Genomic DNA, 24,778 nt, shown 5'->3' with positions numbered 1-24,778 from the left:
GCGGGCGGTCGCGCGTCTCTGGCGGACACGCTACCCGCAGCAGCAGCAGCAGCTCCGACCGCGCGTGAGAGGCAGCCATGCCGAGCACCAGCCTCCTGGGAAGCCGCCGGCCAGCCGGGGTCACTGGCACCCATCGGGGTCAGTGCGCCGCTTGCGCGATGCTCGTCCTCGTGCTCATGGTCTCTGCCGCACGGGCAGCCCCGACCACGGTGAGTGCCCGTCAACGTTTCCTTAGCCCGCGACCCGAACTCTTCTTCAGCCGTGCTTTGTAAAAGCCAGCGCCGGGTGCGCGCGCTCGACGGAACCTAACGGCGCCAAACGCCCACTCGCCAGCCTTTGTGAACACGCGTTGCCGGAGCTTTCCACCGCCGGCCACGCTCGGCACTCGAGCGAGAATGCTCCGACGTGTTGCGCTTCGCCGAAGAGCCACATTTCGCTGCCTCCAAGGCTTCCTTTGCTTGTTTTTGGTTTTTTTGGTTGTTTTTTTTTTATCACTGTGTCTGTCGTGGATTTATTTGCATCTGTATGCGCCGACGATAGTGCTTGGTGACCGCGTTTAGAAACTCCTCTTCTCGACGTCAGAAAAAAATGTGGACTCGGCACACCGGACACTTTCTCGAATCATCTGTCGCCCGGTCCCAGAGGCCCGGCCCGGAAACAATGAGCGCTGATCGATGGGCGTCCAGAAGGGCCGCTCGGTTCGGAGCACGCCGAGGATCGCGCTGGTCGCCTCTCCTGTGCACCGGCACTCGAGTGTTTTGGGGTCGCAGCCTTCGGGATGATTGACGTCTCAGGCCGAGATGTCTCCAGCACGGGCCCCTTTTCTCCCAGGTGATCACTATAGCATCGATGAACGGAGAAACGAAGAATTTGGCAGCGTGCTCGTTTGGACCGTCAGGGTTTATTTATACCGTCGTGATGTTGCGAGGCTCATGGTTTTATCCTGGAGTAGCCACTTTCTATTATTTGTTTCAAGAAACATATATTTAATTGCGTTTTATATCCGAGATAACTGGAAGTTTGTTTGATATTATTACATCAAAGATATAAACGTCTCAGATATTTCGCAGGAGTTGCGCAGCTCGGAGGACAGAATTGGTATTAGTGATAAACGCAGCCGTTTCTCTATTCGTGTGGAAGTATCGTCGTTCGTGGAGAAGTCCAGGTCAGGCTATGAGGGATGTCCTCCTATTAAGTGCCTGAAGGTAGAATTCGCGTTGTGTTGCAATCGGATAGGTTTTAATACACACATATATAGCCTTTTCAATTGCTCCCTCCGCGAGACAACTGCTTTTATTTTACTCTCAAAACATCATGCGTGGTGTTCGCAGCGTAACTCTGCAACTGTTCCTCTTTTATTTCTTTTTTTTTTTCGTGCATGCGTAGATCGGGGTCATGGCAGCATACCTTTGCCTTTCGTCGTAAATCTTTTGCTTTTCGGGGCAAGCCCTTCATTGCGCCTTACATTGTGAGCAGGAATCCGGAAAGTGGTTCACCAGCCTTTGATTCATCGTAGAGTCTCACAGATAATGAACTATTTAAGAACTATGGTCCGCGACGTTTTGGGTACCTGAGTTGGGCGTAGGAAACCACGAGAGGAAAGTGACGAAGAAAGAGAGAGAGACGTTATTACACTTCACGGAATGTTCCTACTTCACATTCTCACCAAGCTGTTTGGCAAAATACGCCGCATCTTGTTGAAACTTGTGCACGTACCACTCGTGCGTGTTACTAACCTACTGAAAGGTCGATCAGAAGACGTACGAGATAAACTTAGCAAGCCACCGTTAACATTTCTTCAGCGAAATCAGGCAAATTTTTCAGACTGCTGGTCAAGTTAAAATTCTCGTGTTTTAAAAAAAATAAAGATACTGTTATTAGTGAGTGAACACAAGGTGAAGTCGTCTGCGAAATTCAGCGCACGCAGGCAAACAACTTCCATATATTCAATGCACATTTATTACCCTAACATAAATGTGGTACGGTGCGGTCCTTTTACAATTGCATTGTTCAAAGAGTCTCTGAAATGCGCAATAGCTATAGCCTGTTCTGAACTATGACTGAAGGTCACATAATTGATACTGCAATGCTTCAACCTCTGACTCCTGTCCAGAATTTACAGGATCATTACTGCAATTTGACAGGTAGCTGTAGCTGGCTAGACTGTGCTGTGTTCAGCACCTGTCCATAAATGGCACATTTACGAAGTCGTACGTCAAAACACTGCAACGCTACATTTCTCCACGGACAAGCACTCTGAGTCGTTCGCTATCGTGTCAGCATGTATTTCTCTATCACGCCAACAACTGCAGGGCAAAGCGATAGGGCTGCATAGGGCTAAGGCCGCGTATGCAATAGCATCCTGAGTTGCTTTAATTAAATTGACCTGGTGGTTACGCGAATATTTGCGTGGCGCGAAGTCTTAGGTTTGAATGCCGACTATGACGGCTGTATTCCAGCATGGGCGGGATGCAAAAGTCTACCACGCTCGCAGTCAACATTATTTTAGCGTTGCAATGCAGGCGTTGCATAGAACGTGCAAATGTTCCTAGTGATTTTCTTGCTCGCTACTTAATACTTCAACAAAAATAGATTGTAGGAGCTCAGAATACCAATCTGTAGCGAGCAGTGTGTGAATGTACAAATAAAATCCTTGCGCCACGATTGGTTTCACGTACGCTGTTCAGGCGCATGCGCCCACGTCAAGTGAATAAGTGCTTTACGCTTTGGGATTCGCTGGTTAGTGCCGTACATGGTTACAAATACATGGAAAGCTGTACCTGCTGCAAACGAGTTGAAGCGTAACCAACAGTTATCAGTAACGTGTGCGCGCATGCATGCTGCGGGCAAAAAGGGAAAGTTACGCAGACGATGGTCGGTACGTGTGGAAAAAATTATGGATAACCTCCTCGCACTCATGTTTATATACAGCGGGACTTCGCCAGGCTTGTGCAATGACTTCATAAGACTACACAAGGAGGAAACTTTAGCTTACATGAAATCGGACGTTACAAAGAGTGCATCGAAGCCCTCCAACAGGGCTTCTATCACCTTGACAGTACTCGCAACATGCATCGAAGAACAGTGCCCACGAATCTCTGGAGGTTAGACCAGCGAAGTTAGAAAGGGCCCACAGCGTTTTCCTTGGCCTGGGCTCCGGCTATGTACGAGCCTTCGTGAGAAATTTTTTGGACGACGCAGCGCCTACTTTGCAAACAAGTATAAATACATTTTGATGAGTCGGGCCAAGCTAAAAGGCAACCCGCTTGTGGAAGCGCATTCACAGGAGTCGCAAAACTGGCCTGCCCTAATTCTAATACAAGATATTTTGGGGAAGCCTGCGGTATCAAAGGCTCTAACCATCGAGTCTGACACCAACCTTTCACTCACTCACGGCCACGCACCACAGGGTCTGACAAAAATACGCGTCTATAATATGGCGCAGCAAATGGTTGAGCAAGTGCGGCGGCAGAGAGCGCACACGTATTATCTTTTTTCTGTGAACGGTGGAAATAACGAATCGTTATTCCACGCAGCCGCAGCCTGCCTCTACGGACAGCGTGAACGTGACGGCAGTGGCGACTGCAGTGGTGACCACCGAAGTCAACAGCACCGGCGGCAGCGGCGGAGCCGAGACGGGCTTCTCGTGCGAGGGGCGCATTTTCGGCTACTACGGGGACCCGGGAAACTGCTCGCTGTTCCACTACTGCGAGCCGTTCGCCGACCCGGAGAACAACCAGTTCGTGCTGCACGCCGCCTACCTGTGCCCCAACGACACCGTGTTCAACCAGCTGAGCCTGACGTGCGCCTACGCTCACGAAGCGCTGCCGTGCCGCCGCGCGCCCGAGTACTACTACATCAACTCGCACGTGGTGCCCGCAGACAGCAGCCAGGACAGCGCACAGGTGAGCAGGACTCCGCCCAACACGCTTGCACGGCAGATCACGAAGCATCACGCGTCACGGTGCTTCTATAAATTTGGCACCAAGGAGAGGGACGCGCACCGTATACTCTCGTCTCTCTCGTGCGATTCGACACAGCCTTTTTTACGTTTCTCTTTTCTTTTTTATTCATCTTCCTTTTGCTTTCTTTTAATTGGGAAAGAGTGGGCAGGGGGCATCAAGTCCTAAAACGGATTTTCCTCAAGGGCTCGTGCTTTTCTATGCCACAGATCGCATTATTTATCACTTTTCGGGTTATGACAGTATGTTCGTTTATCAGCACTAGGAAGCAATTTCTTACGGCGTGGAGGCTGTATCCTAACCTGCTCGCAAAACGTGACACTTAATTCATAAATATTTGCTCCAGTGCCTATCTCATAGGACCTCTTATAAGGCTGGGTTTTGACGTAACTAGTTCAAGGTAGTGCTTCGAAGTTCCATGGGCTGCTTTGGACTGTCATCGGTGACATATAGACAAGCAGACGTTCTCAAGGTGCCGAAGCTCCTCTAAATCATCCCCCAACGATTACGGCCTCGCGCCCGGTGTTTTACAGAGGTTCCACGCAGGAACGATTGGAGAGACCGAGTAAAGTGCAAACTCGCATAAAACACCAAGTTCCAAGTAAGTCATCCGAAGTCTATCGTTCATGGTGATACTTTCTCAGTACGGATTTTCAAGAAACATGGCGTCAACGGCCTCTCTCGTCATCGATGACAGAAGCCCTTAGGGGACCTTCCATTTAGCGGCTCGCGTGATCTGCACTGCAGGCATTCGTGTAATTCCAGAAAGTGTGTACTTTGGCCATTTAGTTCTTATGTTCTGATATCCTTTGTTTATATACCGTGTATCTCAGGTAACGTTAGTCAAACTGTTGAGCGAAAAAAAAGGATTTATAGAGCACTATGCGGGATACGAATACAAGACTTAAGGGATTCGGCCGTCAGCGGTATGAAGACTAAACACCACAGGTCCTAAGATCGTATCGTGAAGAGTGTATTTTTAATATTTCTTTTTTTCGTTGAACACGGTTCTCGCCAAACGTTCGCCTCATAGCCTTATCCTGGTAGCTTCCCTGATTCGTGCGCATACTTTATGTCATGCTCGTAAATTGAGGCAGCTGTAGTTTCTACCACATTCATTAAGGCACTAAAATATTTATTCTTGGCGATTGTGCAGCATCTTGCACAGTGCTACCGTTTGCTTCTATGCGGCCAGCACTTGCACTTGCACTTTCTTAACAAAAGACATAAGCATGACAATCGCACTCATCGATGTGAAGACTCGTTCCACTCGCGTTTTGATCCATTCGTGAACAACCAAACACCCTAACGAAGAGGTCTTCACCGCAAAAGTGTTTCGCTTTATTGACAGCATTGGGGAAAATAAAAATGCCTACATTACACTTTACAAACACTATCTAGTCATTTGTTATGATGCAACTTTTCAAAACATTTGCTCAGCTTTCACTTACGCGATTGAGCTTTTGGACAAGGGCAACACGCAACACCTCTCAGAGAGCACCTGATTGGCCCTAGCCGGCTTCGATATGCGCACCATCGTTGTACGCCGCGATACCTTCCGGACAATTCTGGAAAGATGAAGACTTCCGGTGCATTTTTATGGCGTAAGAGGCACTTATACGCACCGTTGTTTTGAATACCTGCGAACCGCCGTCACTTGGACGCTGTTTATTTAACTCAGGCCCATAAATATGGAGGACTTCTATCGCTTCCGGCTTTCTCGTTCTGGCAAAGCCAACGCACCCCTCGCGCAATCTTTCTGTTTTTTTCCCCCGCACTCCATTGCGTGCTCGAAGTTCGTCATTTTGCGCGCATGTTCCTTGAAGTTAAAAAGACCGGTTTAATGCGGAAGTGTTCACATGACGTCGTGTGTAATAGTCTTGACACGACTTCCGCATGTCTGAGCGAGGAGTAAATATTAAATAATCGTAAAGGGTTTCCTGTCACTCAACACGTTAATGACCTTCAAACATGTAGACGTTCCAAGGTCGACACAACGCAAGCATTTTTTTTTATTCGTGAAGGAAGAGCTCTTAGCTCAAAACTGGACATCCAACGCCGAGTTGATGCGATCAGGGAGCCAGGCAAGTGATAACATTGGACCGTGCGTCCACCTGCAATCCTTTGCACCAACGAACTAATCGCAGGAAGATCAGATGAACCGTTTTGAAAAAGAAAACGCAAGTTAAGAACGATGCCGATTAAGCGACTTCATAGAACAAGAAATGTGCCATGACCGTCTGCGGCACTATTTTAATCATCAATCGCGCAGGCAACTCAGTGTGCTCCAGAACAGGACAGCGCATACAGCGAACGTCCGGGCCATCTTGTCACTGCAACAGCCACGAGAAAGCCCATACGTTGGCAGAGGTGTTCCATGCTATCGTTGTGTAGACATCATGACGAGGGAAAACGCGGTGTTGGCTCATGAACAGATCATGCAGCAATTTTCGCAGGATCGTGTCAACAAGTCCAAATTCTACGTGAGCATGCCCTGTAAGAATGTATCCGAGGACAACGAATATAATCTAAGACGGATGCCGTGTGATTAATTGAAGAAGTGTTTGGGCGTATCTTATGTGTGTGAAGTTTCACGCAAGCGCCATGCATCTTAGAAAATTTGACCCAGAAGAAATTAGGTCCATATTTTTAAAAGAAGACGGCACGAAAACAAGGATGTCGTACTATCAGAAGACTCTAAGGTCGAGTGTAATGATGAAAACAACGGGATATCAGATTTCTTTTTTATTATTAAAGAGCCTTTTCACTTTCTGGCACTCTCGTGTTAGATAGTTTCTGCCCCCCTCCCCACTCCCCGCCCAAAAAGAAAGAAGAGAACTGAAGCCGCGTACCAAAAGAAAACTTGATACGTAGATCCTTTTAGTGCAGCATGCTCTATGCTATCACAATGAATGACTAATTTCTCGACGTTTCTTTTCTCCTTATACTACTCAAGCTTTCGCCTACTGTTTAGGTCAGTGAACCATGGGCAGGAAAGCGTAGTGCGGTAACTGCGCGTCATGCTCCCGCCCACAACAGCGAATAACTTCCCTTAATCAGTAAGTGCTAGCATATACGACGTTTGTTCAACGGGGCGTGAAAGTGGCCTAAACCGAGGCTCGTGCTTTTACTCATCCCCTAAACGTGCATACGCGCGGCTTTCCCCGCTTGACTCTGCATTTAAACACGGTTGATATAACGCATGTTCAGGCTGCAATAAATTTAAACACCCTAAAACCACGGCATTGCGTCACTGTAAGCACTTCTTCTATCATGTGAAGCTGAAAAGGGAAAAAAAAATCTGCCTCCATTCCACCCTGCGAAAGTGGATGCACAGCGAAGCTGGTGCTGACGTTAGGCAAGTACCACCACCCCAGCGGACGTTACACAGCCACCAGCACCACCACAAGCGACAAACGTCGCGCGCGCCTGCAGGTGTGCGGAAGTGCAGCGTACATCCTGATTCTTCTTGGCCGCTTGCCAAGTGAAAGTGCCTTATTGACCTAAATTAATGTTTAAAAGTAAATTGCGTCAGATAATGCATAAATTACGACTTAGACACAAGCCAGACATGATAGTTTCGGAGTGTTATTCGAACATATGAGAAAATATAAATCTGTTGCGCGGAAACTGAAAGACATTGCTCTTTTCCACCTGTTCTTAGAAGTCCGTCTGAGTGGTTGCTGACACTAGGTGGTGGTACCGTTAGCACAGCATACATCCTTATTCTTGTAGGCCCTCTGCCTAGCGCAAGTGAATTTCTCAAAGTAAAATGCGTCAACTACGACACACACATAACCTGCAAGCATCATAGCATCATACTGTAATCTGAACGTATGAGAACACATAATTCTGTCACGCGAAAACTCAAGCGAAAACCCCTTTCCCAGCAGCAGCTTTTTAGGTGAGCACACCACTAAATATCCCGACCAACTATAGAGGCTAACAGCCTCGCTAACAAACACTTTACGCGTGCTACAATGTGGTGCGCAAGACGCAAATAGAACAAGAACTCCATGCTGAACAAAGGTGATGAAACAACATGAGCAAGCTAAAACTACCTGAAGTTCTTCAGCAATCAACTGAAATGCCGTTATTGGATCGTTTATGTCCCGTAAATAGCCGCGAACTATGTGCTGGCCGCAGGCGAACGTCCGCCCGTAACAATAGAGAGATTTAGAATAGGGGCCCCATTCGTTTTGGGGTCCCAAAGAAAAAGCGTCGAAGCCATTGCGCATGCGCGAGACGCAAACTGCGTTAGAGTTTCGCGTCGGGCACGCAATTTCAGTGATTTATCGGGAGCCCCACAAGCTGCCCCGAAAGCTTACCGCTAAGAAACACGGCAGCACCCATCGAAGCGGCGGCTCTAACCTAGCACCAAACTGGGCTCGACTCCTGGTGACTCTCGTAAACCAGGACAAGGGACTGCTGTCATCGCTCTCTTTCAACTAACGTGTGTAATGTAAAATTTATTGATTACACGACGCTGATTCCGAATTCGATTGTCGATATCGTGGCTCGTAGGCCTAACCGGCTTAACCTGTCTGTTGAAGGCGCCTACAGTTGGTTACTCAAACCTAAGCTCAACAAGTTCCTTGCAGTTACCAGAATGACCTCTAAATTGTAATTTTTGTAACTAAATGCGAAAACAAAAGTCAAAATTACTCTTATTATAAGATGCTACATTTTATTTTAATATTTTAATAGCTTTTCATTGACGCCGCAGCGGTGCTGCACGCGCAAGACACTATCCACAAACGCAAAGCCTTATTCTACAACTCTTCATTCCTGCGTGCCACAGCGCTAACACCCGCAAAGCTCTTCCAAGTCCCGAAGTTTTGGGGCCCCTATTCTAAAACTATCTAATATCCTCATCGTGGCAGTGCGCGATGTACTTGGTGTTGCGCGCAGTTTGCTGAGAATAAAGAGCAGCAAGGTGAGCTCTGCGCTTGTGCAGTGTGTCCTCGTCTCGCTGCTCTGTTTTCCCTTCCGAAACAATATCCTCACTCGCGCGTATCCGTAAGTTTCTCATGACCTGGTACTCCGCACTTATCGCCAAACCAATGAATGGAGACCCGCCGCAGACCTTCGTATACAAGCGTGTCGCATGTCACGGCGTAGCTCTTGCGTCGGCTGACATGCGCTCTTTAATCGCTCGAATTTCTCTACGGTCATCATCGCCCAGCGCCCTCGTTCAGAACCCACAATTCGCGTAAGTGTTCAGAAAAGCAAAATGACCACTGTTCACAAGATTTGAGCGCCTCACTCATCAGTGATAATTAATGAAAATACCGAGTCATCGCTGTCTGCGCATCCTACAGTCACATCCTTAAGAAGCGTGGCCATATTTGCGACCTGTGTAACTACACGGGCGAACCGGCCAAGAAGAAACTCGCCGCTGTACCTTTGAGGCAATGGCGTTACGCTCCTAAGCTCGAGGTCACGGGTTTGATCACGGCTGCATTTTCATAAGGGCCGTTTTGCAGCAACATTCGCGTGCTTATATTCATACGCACTTTAAAGAATCCCGGAGGGTTGAAATTATTGAGGAGTCTTCCATTACAGCGCGGCTCAGAATGATGTCCTGGTTCTGACACGTCAAACGCCATAATTAACGCTTCAAAGCAAGAAGATGAAGAAGAAGTATGTATGTTCGCAAGTCGCGAGTCTCCAGAAACTGCAGAAGCTAGAGCTGTAACTGCTTCGCACTTCGAGTGAAGCGGTAATTTCTTTTTACTTTTTATTCATGCGTCAACAAACGCTCGTAACAAAGATTAATACACTAACCAACTCAGATTGAATGCTGACAACAAGCGCGGTGGGAACGCCTCTTTAATGCTTGCGATTCGTCAAGAGTTCATGATGACGATAAAGGGACACACTAAATATATAGTTTAGCCAAGCACTTAGATTATTGTTATTGTGCTATGTTGCTTGCGCACAAAGGGCGTGCTGAAAGTCAGTGACCATTTTAGATTTGTAATTATTTATACAAGTGTGTTTTGATTTCAGTAATGACAGCAATTTTTTACGCAGGGAACAAAGGTAACCACTAAGCCTTTGTAAATCTGCCCACATTTGCCAGATTTTCCCGCAACTTAGCGCAAACGCACCGATTTTTTTATTACGATTCCCAGTCAGAGTCGTGGCTGTCAGAATACAAGCTCCCCGCATGTGTTGCTGTTCATTGAACCCGTTAACCTACTTTATGTGGTCCGCCTGCACTGGTCATGGTGATGGGCACAACTCATGCGCTGAGCATCTCTCCCAGGAGTAGGACAAAGAGGGCGGGATATTGGAATGAGGATTTCCGAAGAAACTGCGCTGAAATTTTAGAGGTTAGATATCATTTCCCATTTGTAGTATCAGCAAAAATTTAAACGTGGGCAATGCCGAAACTACTACAATGCGTTGTTCCCTTTCCAGTCTCAGATTTATTTGTAACCAGAACTTATTTTTTATTTTTTTCAACTGCGAGGCTTTTCTTTCAAGGAGCCCGTCTTAGTTTCCGTTGTAGCAAGTGCTACGAGTGGGTGGATGTCTGATGTTCCCTTTATTAACAAATAAAGTTTCATATTTCAAAATATAGATATGGCTGAGGTGTTGATAGGTGCACAAATGCGAAAATTTAGTATCAATGCGGCATTGCAGGCAAGGGCCAGCTACCCAGAAGGGAGGGTCTCGTATCATTGACTGAAGACGAAGGCGCGGCTGAATCTGCAACCTTTGCCGAGATTTCAGAATACACTGTGCACGGGACAGGCGTTCATTAATAGTATTCTCGACAAATCGAACTAGTGTCATTTGTCGATGATACCGTAAGAAATGTGAAAATACTAACCGCCAATGAGGTAAAAGACTGAAGAGTTGAAGGTATCAAAGATGCCATAAAACAAACATAGCCCGACATTTCTGGTAAAAGCGTGGGCGAAACTGTACGTAAAGTCAGAATGTGCACAATACATACCGCACGCAAGCGTCCCACCTCACCCCATGCGCAAATTACAAGGCCATCAGCGTTGTCAGCACGCACAAGGCTGACTGGTAACGTTGCATGCATCGCGCACGTGGTGTTCCTTGCCAACCGAGGCAGCGGAAGCTTCGCCCGCTTTTTATTGCGCTAAAAGCTTTCGTCAACATTGTTGCACATATATGCACCTCCATCGGCATGGTGCTGGTTCTTGTTACATGCCGTAGCGTCGGTGCTGCTACGTGCTTCTCCTGAAAGGCGAGCACGATCGCCCTGAGGAAGGCAATGACGAACTCACCCTTGCTCAAACTGCCAGCTACAATGGTCAGCGCTGCAATTGTCCTTGTCAATGGAGCTTCTAAATAGTCTTCAGAATAATTGCTGCTTCATTCGCGTAACCATATAAGTATAGTAAGTGCGGAGCACACACAGCAATCTTTCAACGGTTAACCCTGAAGCGTAGCGTTGTATGACGAAAATGTAATGCGCATTCGGGACATTACGCACCTTAAAATCTATCTGTGTTACGATGCGTCACGCCCTACCAGAGAGTAATTCTAACCTGCTATGTTTCGCCGGCCGTATGAGTACTTTAAATCGAAGCTCGCAAACTTTGTTATTCTCTCTTTGTTCTCCACGTACGTAGTCGTTATGCACGACTGATAAAGTTTTAAAAAATCGTACCACATTATGATACCCAAGTTTCCACAGCGACTCGCGGGCTGTAAGAAACGGCGCTGTTTGAGAGCTTCGTGCTAATTTCGACCGCCCGGAGATATATGACGGGCAGCCTGCACACGGAGGCGCTTCCATTGGAATGAGCCAGCCAGGCACCTCACTCACCACCTCGTGCTCAGCCGCGGCTTCTGGTCATGCTACGGAATGTGGAGCAGCATTTCGAGCAAAAAATATATCACCACGTGTGTTTCTCTTAGCCCACCCCATCGCTTAAGTGCTACAGCATTTACCAACAGTAATATAAGCCTAAGGGTCTATATAGGGTCTATAGCACCAACGAAAACGGCATTTGTTGCCCGCCTGCGGCTGTGCTGTCATTCTCACCGTCATAGGCATGGTCCAGTTTCGTTAGTTCTCTGCAGTTATAGCGTGACAGCCCTTTCAGAATGTCTCTGCGCCATCTCCCCCCCCCCCCTTCCTGGCTATACGCTATGCCACGAAATTCAGATGTAGTCACCGGTAATTGGAATGTCATCCCCAGCGTGGAAACCTTTTGCACTAACATCTCCTTGCCAGTAAGAAAGTAGCTAGCCTTTACAGGAAAGTCACAGTGCAGAATATATTCTATAAAATGCTTACTAAGCCAGTTCGTCTTGTTCACTTTTCACGAAAGCTGGCAGTTTTGGGATGCTCTGTGCCAGTTCACTTAGTTCTTAATTGGCTACCTTCATACAGCTGGCAACTGTACAGGTGCTGCCTTCGGAGAGTGGCACCCGTCTTTCCTACCGTTCTTGAGCTCGGGCCACCACAAGAGGCAAGAAAACATTTTGTGCGCATTCCTCGAAAGACCAGGAAGAGGTCTCGTGGGTCAAGACGGTTCAACGACACGGCGGTCGCATGCCTCGGACGTTTTCAGCGCCTGCGAGCAAATATTGGTTTCGGTGCAAGCGCGAACAAAGAAGCGCCCAATCGAAGCTCTGGAGGGCCAGAAAGCAAGCGGGGATTCCCCGTGAGTGAGCGGCCGACAGAACGACGTGCGAAGCGGCGGCGCGTGCTGCTCCCAGCGACTGGGCGCGTAACTCTCGCGACAGGCGCATCACAAAGGCCCGTCTTCCTCGACCGCGCGGCCCGCGTCGTCGTCGAGGCGGTGCACGCGGAAAACGGGCCCGCGCCTATTTCGAGCGAGCCGAGATTGGCAGCGGCGGCTGCCGATGGCAGGGGCCGGCGTGCCCGATAGGAAACCAGTTCCCCGTGTCGAGCAGGAAAAACAAACACGCGGGCGTCTTGCTCTGCCGCGTTGAACGCCTCACCGCCTGCTACCCCACCCCCCTCGCGGGCCTTCCTCCGCTCTGCGGGACATCGCTTCGGTGAAAGCAACTGACACCGAATACCTGTCCCCTAATCGGTTACTGTCGCCTTGTTCCCGCGCTCTTTGATACTTCTTTTTTTTTACTGTCCGCTAGGAGAAGGTGGTCAGAAAACGACGCCTTCGGGCTTCGGCGTGTATGTGACAGCTTTAAGGGCCGAGAGTCGCACCTGCAATCGCACAAATGCCATAGCGAGTCGGCGTTCTCTCTTGGCTCGAATCCGCCGCACGGTCTCTGTTGTGGAGCAAAGCAAGAAAGTGCAGTCCTCCATATCATCTCGCAGCGCAAGAAAGAGAAAAAAAAAGCGGACTGCTTATTTAGCTCCATACCAGATCCCCATGGACCCTAGAACACCGTCTTCCACCTTTATTCGGCTAGGATTTCTTTATTGGTTCTTGCACATTTGGTTTTATTTATTTATTTATTTATTTATTTATTTATTTATTTATTTATAAATCAATCTCTACCACAGTGCGCCTCAGTGGAATAACTAAAGAACCGTCCAAAAACTGCCGTTAACCTACCTGCAAGGAAAGGCGTTCTATACGTACGCTAGTAGCCTGTTGCCGATGCAAACTGCAAGGTGCCTAACTAATAGGAATATCATGACCTAACGAAGATTCACATCATGGTTTCATGATCCTTAGTTGCACTGTTTTACAGCACCTTCGCCAAGCGGGTAGAGCACGGAGTAGCGCCAGTGAGGGAAGCTGTAACGATTGGAACCATCCGAGCAAATCTGACGGCATCCAATGAAGCAGTGGTGTAGCTATAGCCGAATTACCCAAGTACAATAATGTTTTTGTTCTACTGATTGCCTAAAGTTAACCTGATACACGTTAGAGCAATACTATAGCGCATGTAAGTGCGACAAAACTGCAAGACACGTGAACCGGGAGAGGAAGAGGGCTTTCATTCACATTTCTCGTCTTTTTTTATTGTGGTAATGCTTTATAGGGTTACTTAAGAACGAGATAGTTACGAATCGTATGCATGCATTTCATAGGTGAAGTGAAGAGCCTTTTCTCCTTTTGTGGAAAAGTTGTGGCTGCGTGAAGGCAAGGAGAGCAAAGCTTGGAAGTCGGCTCGCGGTTACTCGCAATTGCGATTTTGTTTTTTTTTTTTTTTGCGAGACGGACACCGCGTTTTCATAAAGTTCGTCAGTGGAGTGCATTGCGCATACATGACAGAGTAACAGGACCGGCCTACACTATCACAGTCTACGAAAGAGTAGCACCATTTGGGGCTCGCATTATTCCCTAACAATAAGCGCAGTCTAATTATGCGCGTGTTTCCTTCCTTGGGTCCTCCGTGCTTTCAAGTCGTATCAATTCCTGACAGAAAGCACCCAGCGCATAAGCGCAGTGTGCGCTAGGCGCATGACGATCACCGTTTGTGAGCAAAGAAAACCGTCACAAAAATTTTTAGAGCCTTCAGTTTCTACGAAGTGTAGCGGAATGACGAAAGTACTGAAAGTTGGGCTAGTCGGTAGCTATTCATTATGAAACGGCAGCGCGCACACAAGAAACGAGACACAAGCCGAAGGTAACACACAAGCGCTGACTCACAACTCGGTGTGTTTTTGGAAAGGAAGTTAAATGTATACCGGGTGCTTCAGCGAACACTCTCAAAATTTTTTGAAGGTTGCCTGCGGAAGGTAGCACAATTTTAGTTCAATAGCTGGTGTACTCGAAGTGGCCGACATTACTTGCGCAACAAATTGAAATGCATAATCAGATAATTAACAAACATCCCATAATTAAGTTTTTAACTAGTTACCTTATGGCTCATATTGCAATTTACATATTCTAGCCGTGAAGTTCGCAAGGTGGATCTACTTCGAATGGATTCTCAGGATGACACCAGTTTCGAGATATTACTTCCCGAACTTTGCGCAGAAATGCATTGGTGCTCCAGTTACTTTTGTGCTTCAATGTATGAAACAACGTTTTGATAAGAAATTTAGCGGAACGAGAGTGCATTTCTCTGCAGAGTTGGAGAGTTAATATCTAGAAAGTGGTGTCATCGTGAAAATTTGTTCCAAGTACTCCGCGGCTATAATTGGTAAATTGCAATATGGGCTTCTTGGCCTATACAACGCATCATGGCGTGACGGCCTGGGCCCTACCACGCGCAAATCCAGTCGGCTTCTTCCACTCTTCAAGCCTGGCAAGTCTCCACTGGATTTGTTATCTTACCGTCCGATAGCACTGGCCAGCTGTGTCAGCAAGGTAATGGAGAGAATGATCCTTACACGGTTAGAATGGTACTTGGAATTTCAGAGCATCTATCCAGAGGTAATGGCTGGCTTCCGATGCGGACGCTCCTCAATAGATAGCGTTATTGACCTTGTAACATATGTACAGCACCAGAAACATCTGAGGCGAAACACTGAGGTCTTATTCCTTGACGTTAAAGGTGCGTACGGCGATGTCCATCATCATGCGATTCTGGACGCCTTAGAAGCTGTAGGGATTGGTGGACACGCCTTTCGCTGGATACGCAGCTATTTGAATGGAAGATCTTTCTTTATTTTGGCTGAAGACGGACCAACGCCACCGAGCGATACCAGTCGTAGTGTACCGCAAGGCGGAGTATACTCAGCCTGACCTTGTTCAACCTGGTGCTCGTTGATGTCGCCGATTTGTTACCGCAAATCGTTCAGCTCTCCATATATGCAGACGACATTTGCATATGGGCTTCAGGAGTGACACGTGTGCAAGTCCGCGCACTACTTCAGAAGGCTTCAATGGCCCTGTCAACATACCTAAGAAGGCAAGGCCTGGAGCTTTCGCCTGAGAAATGTGCGCTCGTTGCTTTTACTCGCAAAGCGATGCCCCCGTATGCTCCAGTATGCTTTGCGCATTAATGACCAAACTGTACGATACAGACGAACGCACTGCTTTCTTGGCGTCATCATTGATAGGGACTTGTCTTGGTGCCCTCACGTCTCATACATGACAAAGCGTTTGGCCGCCATCGTGGACTTTACATTTCTCGGCCGGAAGTCCTAAGGCGCTACAGTACCATCAATGTTGCAACATTATAAAGCACTGTTTTTGGGCTTCCTGCGGTACAGCTTACCTGTACTAGGAAATACTTGCCCTACAAATATCCGCAAACATCAGAGTGTGCAAGCACAAGCACTCAGAACTTGTCTCGGTCTCCCCAAAACTACGTCATCGATTGCGAACAGTGGCCATTGCCGGAGACACTCATTTGACAGTCTATATAGATACAGATGTCCTGAGAGCACACATCCGACACCTGACTCGAATTCCTTCACACCATCTTGCTTGCTTGTCAGCGAACAGGCGGCATTCAACTTTTGCCGAAAGTGTTTTAAGACATCAGTCCTACTTGCCATCAGAATTTACGCCGGCTACACGATTATCAAAACCATTGTGGTGTCTGCACCGACCGCCAGTGCATTTGACAATTCCAGGAATCAGAAAGAAAGCTGGAGCGCCGTTGCAAGCTTTGAAACAAGCAACTTTGGAACACATTCACAATGTGCACAGATTCCAGCAACATGTCTACACAGATGGTTCGGTAAAACTCAACAGCTCAGCTGCTGCAGTCATCATCCTGGCCAAATCTGGAGAAACCAAATTAAAAACTTCATGTGTGACCACATCGACGAGTGCTGAACTTGCAGCACTCCAAGCTGCACTTGATTTCATTAATCAGGAACCCCCGCAACAATGGACAGTCTTTAGTGACTCCAAGGCAGCCCTTCAGTGCATGCAAAGCCCAATGCGCCACGGACCCAATGAGCAACTGGCCTCAGAAATTCAACACACGCATCATCGCAGCCATGACAAGGGACACAACATAATATTTCAATGGCTTCCAGAACATTGCAGCATCAGCGGGAATGACCACGCCAATGAAATCGCCCGATCTGCGCATGAAAGTAATCAATGTGTCATGATTCCGTTTTCGCGAACAGACGCTGCGGCTGGGTTGCGACTGATGTCCCGTGAATGTACTTTGCCTCTGTGGGACCCGTACGTTTTCACCATGTGTCGTTTGCGTTTGTTGTATCCGGACATACGGATGCACGTACCGCCTGGGCTACCACGACGTGAACAGACCATGCTGTACTGTCTGTGGCTAGGCGTTGCATTTACGAACTCGTATGCTTTCCTAATTGGAATGGCCAACAGCCCCTCGTGCGCCACGTGCCACATCGATGAGACACTCGCACCTATTATCTGTGTCTGCCCGCGATATTGTGTCCAGAGAAAAGTGCTGTGCAGAGTACTGGACCAGTTGGACAATCGTCCACTATCAGAACACAAAGCTTTAGGTCAGTACATCCACAGCACATCCACGCTAAAGGCCTTACTCGCATTCGCGTCGTTAAGATTCCTGCGGTCTGTGGGGCTTCACGATAGACTGTAAGAACGCCGCCCGCTACCGCTCTGTAGTGTACGCGGTTTGTTCGTGCTCCTCTCTTTTTCTCTCCTTCTCCCCTTCCGCTCTCTTTCTCTCCTTCTCCCCTTCCGCTCTCTTTCTCTCATTATTCCCCTTCACCCTTCCCCCGTGCAGGATAGCCAACCGGAACTACCTCTGGTTAACCTCCTTGCCTTTCTATGCATCCTTTTCTCTCTCTTGCAATATGGGCCATATGGTAATTAAAACATAACTAGTAAATTTTTGTTAATTAGCGGATTATGCATTTCAACTTGTTGCGCAACTAATCTCCGCCACTTCGAGTAGACCACACTATGAACTAAAATTGTGCTATCTGCTGCAGGCAACCTTTAAATATTTTTCAAAGTGTTCGCTGAAACACCCGGTATAATCTATACAGGGTATCCCACGTAACTTGAGCCAAACTATAAAAATAAGCAACTTCCACGTAGTTGGACAGAACCAATTTAATGTTGTTTCGCGTCGCTTGGAGATACTCCGATTATATATTTCATTCCGCCTAATTCTCAAATAATACAATTAGATGAAACGTGTCAATGGGAAAATTGTACAGGAGCACAAAAGACGTGCTACATAAAAGTGTTCTATTTTATTTCTTTTTTTTTTTTTTCGAGCGTGAAAGAAGCCCGCGAATGCACACAAAGTGCCTCGCGCTGCCCGTCACGCGGCAGTTCCGCGGGCGAGGGCAGACCTGACGTGCTCTTAGAGTGGGAGAGGATAGTCAGCTTCTATAGTTCTACCGAATCTACATTTTTTAGGGAATATATATTGGTATTATACGTACAGGAGACACACCCATACCCGCATACAAGAGAGAGAGAAAGGAAAAATGCCTTAAAATTTACTTCTTATCTCCCGGGTGAATTGTACTTCTGCTCAAACTCTGAGCCGCTCCCGTTTATATTAATACTATTTTCTTCTGCGCATGCGCCTTCGGCAGCGCTTATGACAGTCGCGCGACACCGATGGCGCCGTGGCTGCAACAGGCCGCCATGCTGCAGCCAAGCGTTAGAGGTGACGCGAGAAGAAAAAAACAAAGCACTCTGCGTTATTGTTCAAGCGTCTGCACAGTGGACACGCACTGCCGACGGCAGGCTAGCCAGGAAACATTCACCTGCAAGTGTCACCTATAATCACCAGTGGTTTATTGCAGCGCGATATTGTAGCAACCAAAGTGGCACAAAGGCCTCCGTTTAATATTAGAGACACACGTTACAAGCTGCGATTCGCGCGCTAGGTTGCCGTAGCCACGTGCTCGTATCACTCAAAATTATGGCCAAGTTGTTCTGGCTGTCTCTGTTGAGGGAGCCAACAGACTTTCCCGAAACTTTGTGTCCCTCGAATGTTTCTGTTTACAACTTAGGCTAAGTGACTCAGGGTCTAAGAGTAGCAGTAATTTGTCATTGGCTTACTTTAAGATTATGTAATGAATTCGCAAATGAGTTAATTTCACCAAACGAACAGTGTATGGCCAAGCACCAGTGCTTAAGTTTTGCTTAAATTCGCAAGGTGCGAAAACTTTCATTGAATGGCGAATTCTTTCAGAATTTAAAATGTACCACGAAGCTTTAAATATAAACCTATTCGGGCACCTCAGAATAAATGCCAAAACCCTCGCGTGTAAAATCCTGCAAGTACTTGGCTAGGAATACTCACCGTGTTCCAGTAATATGGCTTCTTTACAGCACGGGAGCGCGAGTAGTTAAATCTTACGAATGTAAATTTTGCAAGGTCTGTTAAATGATTCCTCAGAAATTTGAGACCACGAAGCACGGGTGCCAATATCTGCCTTCGTAAGAACATAACGACAATAAGGGGCCGCTTACAGGCAAAAGAATGGCTCTGCCTTATGATATGCTTTCGGAATAAGCATCCACACGAATGGCTGTTGGTTTCAGAATTATCTGCGAATTCAGTAGACGCAGCTGTTACAGATGCACATACACCTTTGCGTCAGTTATATCCGTGGTGAAAAATAGAAACTGGCGAACCGATATGAAGTAAAATGAAAATTTTAGTTGTGCAGCAACAAAGTCACCAAGAAACCGGCGTAAAAAAAATTGTCTTTCAAGCTATTACCTTTTTAACTAACATCCCATTTGGTACGAGAATATTTCTTTCCTTGATTTAGTTGTGGTTCAGCTCTCCCAACTGATATGCACATATAAGTTGAATAAAAGCAAAGATAAAAAAGACGGACGTCGGAAATTTTGTCCATCTGGAAAGTTCAACAATCATATTCATGGAAAAATTCACGGTTTGGTACAGGCTGAATATTGGAAATCATAACATGTAGAACGGCCAGAAACAACAATGTACACATTAACTGAGTGTGTTGCAAAACGCAAGACATCGTTTGACATCCCCGTAAATAGTTGGAACGTATGAAGTTTTCACAGTTGGTCCAATGGAAATTAAATTATTAAGCCACAGGTCTCGCTACCTAGCTTCTCGTGCTCTTGGACAATCTTGAAAGGACTGGATAAATAATTGCTTCTTTATTGAGTGGCTGACGACGAGTATAGAGTACAGATTTAAACAAATGTAAAGTGCGCGTCCTCGCCAGAAAACCACCGCCCAGCTGAACGAGTTCGCCACCCGCAGGAGTTGAACACTCTTCGCTTGGCACCCAGGAGTGAACGGCCTCGGCAAGTGCGCTCTGCGAAGTCACGCCGGCCACAGTAAAGCGCACTGCAAGCGGCGCAGCGACGGCAGCGGCCGCACGGGCGCATCATTAGGGCCGCACAGCATTCGGCAAGCGCAGACAATGGAATCTCGCGGCCGCCATTACCAAACTGGAACGCACTTCACTGGCGTAACCACGGCAAGAAGGCCAACCCGGTCGGCACAGTTAGACTCGATTTCGGGTCAATGCTCCGATCTTGCCGACCACGCGAACCGGTGCCTGAACGAGACCATAACCGGGTAACTGCGTTCTCGTTGCGAGAGCAGTGCGTGGACGCACAAGTGCGGCGCCCGCGATGCTTCCAGAAGACGGAGAGTGTTCGCAGTACGAGCACCATTTTTGCGGGAGGTCTCTTTGCCTGGACCGCAGAGCTTTGTAATTGAACGAGTAACTTAGCGCAATAAAAACAAACATAGACAGGAGAAAGATGAACAAAGACAAGTGCTTTGGTTGTAAGTAGCGCTGGTCTTTGTCCACCTTTCTTGTGTCTGCGGTTGTTATTGCGCTAAGTCACCTGTTAAATTACGGAAAACCAACTAACCCCACTTCAACTCTTTCAGAGTAGGTCTTCCTACTCAAATTACTGGAGGGGACCACTCTGGCATTGCGAGTGGCGGTTAGCACTGCGTGGATATGTCTGGCTTATACGCTCGTTGCTTCAGACGTTTTATGGCTTTGTTTATTGCTCTTTATCTACCTTTATTGCCCCAAATTTCTAAGCAGCCTTGATTTTCTCAATTCAGAGGGCAATAAGACCCCGATGACATGCATATTCATTGCGAATCATCGCATTCACAAGTGAATACGTTTTCATGACCAACAATTGCTAAATTCACAAATAGGTTTGAAGCAATAAGGACGAAGTTACGGTGAATCTGCGCATACTGGCCACCAACTTCACCCTGACATAAACATTTTCTCTCAAGTTTCCTCTCCCCCAACCCGTTTAACCGCCGCCTTCTTTCCAAAGCTGCTGTTGTGGGTACGCGCCATAATATATGAAGCAAGCAAGCAAGCAGTCACACTCGTGCCTGCCGCTCCCGTGCACACTAGCGCCACAGTTACCCTCAATAATTTTTGGGGGAAACTCTATGTCCTGGACGGCTGCGCTGGCAAATGTTTGAATGCACGAATTCAGACTAATTTCTCCGGACAGGCACATCTCGGACGACATTAGGACATCCTGTGCTCAATAGATATTGTTGAATAAGAAAGATGCAAACAGGAAAAGTTATTTCCGATTTATTACCAAAATAGACTCAGAAAACGTGCCACCACCGCGATCTTATTATTTTGAGGCACGCCGTAGTGGAGGACTCTGGATTAATTTTGACACAGCAGGCAATCTTCCAGCGCCGTCGTCTTCTAGGCCGCACTTGAGCTATGCGTTGTCCCCGTCATGCCGAGGGTTGTAGCGAGCGATGTTATCAGGCCGGCTCCTGTGCAATACCTCGCAGGCATTGTGTTTGCGTACGAATTAAACTCATTTTTCATTCATTTCGGTTATCTTTTACTTAGTCTTCCTATTCTATGCGCATCTGAGCCTGAACCTCTACACTCGCCCACTCTAGACTGAGTCTCCGTTCACTGGTTCACAAGTTTATTTCAATAAAGAAACTAAAAGAGCACGCCCTTTTTCGCATGGGTGACATTTACAAGGACGTGTAATAAAGCTATAAGGTGATCGTGTGCATTTTCTGCCGCTGCTAACTAGCGGAACTGCTTTTTGCAGGAGCCCTTTCCAAACTTGCGCCTCGTACCCCCGATACTCTAGTGGTGCAGCCGGTGCACCGCCCGTCGCAATAGAAGTAAAGGCACGTGGCCGGCAACGGCCCACTGCCATTTGCCTTATTTGTGATTTTTCGCTGCACACAATATTACACTTCATTTTCGAAACTTATAGTTTTTGTTTCCTACCTCACCCAAACAGCAGCCAGAAAATTTAACGCTAACATTGCCATACGTGTTTGATTTGATTAGACATTGTTTAGGCTTTGTTAGCTGCGCATACAGCAAAGACCATGCGCCTTCGTTCTTGACCGGAGGCGTTGCCCTTGTTTCAAGTTTATCTTCTCAGGTTGAGCTTGGTTATGGTGGGTATCGTTTAAATCTTAGTATTCGCTGTATAATTTCAGCTTTCGCTACGGTGAAAATAAGGGTACGTAGGAACGACGCCATCTCTAAGAAGTAAACACAAATGTGCCCTGTCCGAGGCTTGCCTGTGTCCTTGTCTGTTGGCGCTATGTGTACCTGTAAATGTATTAGTAGCGTAAATGAATGGTGAACCTGTCGGTTGTAAGCTTGAACTTGATTTAATTAGGTTTGGCCGGTGATTTATCGCTTAGGTGAAATTTATAGGTATACATTATACATCTTGTGAAGAGGTGCCATACGGAGCGGAATTTCTATGTTGACGCACACATGAAGCCGGACCACAACGCGCGTCTGACCTTTCCAGCAATGTGGACGAGGTCAGACTAAGGCAAGCGGTCAAGATCGCGAGGTCAGTGGAAGCGAGTACTCGCTCTTCAAGAGGGAGCGAGGGTAATCGGGGCACGAGGACAAAGGTCGCAGACTAATGAAGCGAGAAATATGCACGGAGAGAAACAGTACTCGCGTCAGCGAAAGGAACGAACTCGAAAGCGTTAATCCTAGCCGGTGCAAGAAAGCAGCGCATTTCAGTGAAGCGAGCCGCTTCGCTTTAAAAATAGATGGACGTGTGTTCCAGTGATTCCTCGGCAGAGAGTCGGAGTGGTGACCGAGGAACTGAAAAGTAAGTTGTCACAATCGGCATGCAGTGGCTGTTCCAATAGCGGGTGGGCTGAAACAAGCTTTGGGGGACATTTTCGTGCAATTACTTGGGCCCACGGGCATGCGCTGTATTCCGGTCAATTCTATTACTTTCATCCTTCTTACTAGTTTTGTAGTCGTAATAGATCAATCTGATTGAATTTGATTGATTGATTGATTGATTGATTGATTGAGTGATTGATTGATTGATTGATTGATTGATTGATTGATTGATTGATTGATTGATTGATTGATTGATTGATTGATTGATTGATTGATTGATTGATTGATTGATTGATTGATTCGCAGGGCTCCACGACTGACTCGGGAGGCAGCTCGACGGCGGCACCGGAAGGGACGACGACGACGACCACGACCGGGGCGCCCCCTGCGGACCAGGTGGCCACATCGTAGGACACGGCCGAGTGCCGGGGCGGCATCGCGGGGCCGCCGCCTCGGCTGTACATACCCTCCGCTGGTGGGTGGACGCAGGCGGTGCTGCTGTTTTCGGGGCTTCATTATAGAGCAGCGATCAATAGCTATAGCTGAAGAGGGTCTGCAAAGCCGCACTAAATCCTGACAGGCTTCTCCTTCGCAATCGTTGAAGACGGAAAGAGCGGCGGAGGCAGTCACTGAGCTGTCTCGGTGAATGGGCGCTCAACTTCAGTGGCGAGCCGAATTGAAGATAGTCAGCCGGAAAAGAGAAAGCTGTCCAATAATGTAAAGAAAAAAAAGAAACTCTATACAGAGGGAAATTCCGACTTGTGCACGGTGTGCAGATTGGCCAAATTCTTAAAACACGCACAGACTGCCACAATGCGCTTCAGAATATTGTTAATATATAGTTAGGATCTCCTTATTTCATATTGTACGTGATTTGTCATCGTCAGAGTATTTTGGCTTTGACGAATGAATCAGTGGATACGTGTATAACAAGGGTGGATGAAGATAAAGGCGGCTCCGAAAACTATTTTCCACAGTCGTTAACATTCAGATTATTCAACTTTAGGCGATGATGAAGCTTCATTTTGTCTGCTAGGAAACTTCCGCTTTCAATACTTTCGTATGGCGAAAAATGGCAAATTACAGACCTCTGCGCTGTTTTCTTAACATCCATCTCGTATAACATTCTTCAGAGGCTGTCAAGCATTACCTAAAGTAGTGTTGAACTGCTGCTGTTCGAAATTCCAAATGTTTCTTTGGGAAACGTTGTTACGTGAATGCATGCAAGATACAACACGCAGACGTTTAGGTATATTCCTTCCCCTCTTTAGTCACTAAACGTAAGCTCCTGGAAAATTCTTGTGTGAAATGTGTGATTATACTACGGTTTTCCACCTGCCTTTAGTGTCGAACTTAATCACGACACAAGTGAACTTAGTGTGATGCACTCTTTCGGACTTGAAAAATATCGGCCTGCACGGAAAACAGGTCTCAGTCCTCTATTTTGCACATTTGACCCATCTCAGCGTTTCTTTATTTATGTATTTACTTATTTATTTACTTGTTTGTTTGTTTTTTGTTTTTTGTTTCTAAAGGCGGTGTGTGCAACTGTCGCCTCTTTTCAGCGATTCTTTCGACCGCTTTTTGTACCGCTCCACTTCGTTGCTGCACCGAGAGGCCGGCCACCACCATCCGCCGGCACCCATCCAACTTCTCCGCATGGAAGCCCGGCGGCCGACGTTCAACACGGCGTTGTACGGCGCTGCCCTGCGACATGAAGCATTATTAAACCAAAACATTCCAGCCACCATCCTGTCGTTCGCTCTTTTCACCGCGTGTCGCGATGACCCGTCAGCAGCGTCGCGCTGCTAACCGCGAGGTGGCCTGTTCCGAACGCGACCACCCCGACCGCATTTCAATAAAATCAGCACACGAACAGGCA

At 47.3% G+C, this 24,778-nt stretch overlaps 2 protein-coding genes across 5 annotated transcripts in view; one reads left to right on the top strand and one right to left on the bottom strand.

The window, feature by feature from the left end:
- On the top strand, positions 1–24,778 carry LOC126524343 (uncharacterized). The gene is made up of 4 exons (XM_050172673.3): positions 1–209; positions 3,537–3,905; positions 23,203–23,371; positions 24,462–24,778. The coding sequence occupies exons 1-3, from the start codon at positions 78–80 to the stop codon at positions 23,305–23,307; spliced, it is 606 nt and encodes a 201-aa protein (XP_050028630.2). The 5' UTR covers positions 1–77; the 3' UTR covers positions 23,308–23,371; positions 24,462–24,778.
- Positions 24,513–24,778, bottom strand: part of LOC126524342 (uncharacterized) — a 67,703-nt gene continuing 67,437 nt past the window's right edge. For 3 of the 4 annotated variants that reach the window (XR_007597918.3, XM_050172672.3, XM_072287403.1), the window contains one exon: positions 24,513–24,603. Coding sequence is in view for 1 of the 4 variants with exons in the window: in XM_055067262.2 (XP_054923237.2) it covers positions 24,578–24,603 (26 nt within the window). In the remaining 3 variants the exon portion in view is untranslated. The remainder of the gene's footprint in view (positions 24,604–24,778) is intronic. The other variant, XM_055067262.2, reaches the window with a different exon arrangement.

The sequence above is a fragment of the Dermacentor andersoni genome, chromosome 3, assembly GCF_023375885.2.
Source record: "Dermacentor andersoni chromosome 3, qqDerAnde1_hic_scaffold, whole genome shotgun sequence".
In the NCBI taxonomy this organism is placed as follows: Eukaryota; Metazoa; Arthropoda; class Arachnida; order Ixodida; family Ixodidae; genus Dermacentor; species Dermacentor andersoni.
This window is presented reverse-complemented; position numbering and strand designations above follow the sequence as displayed.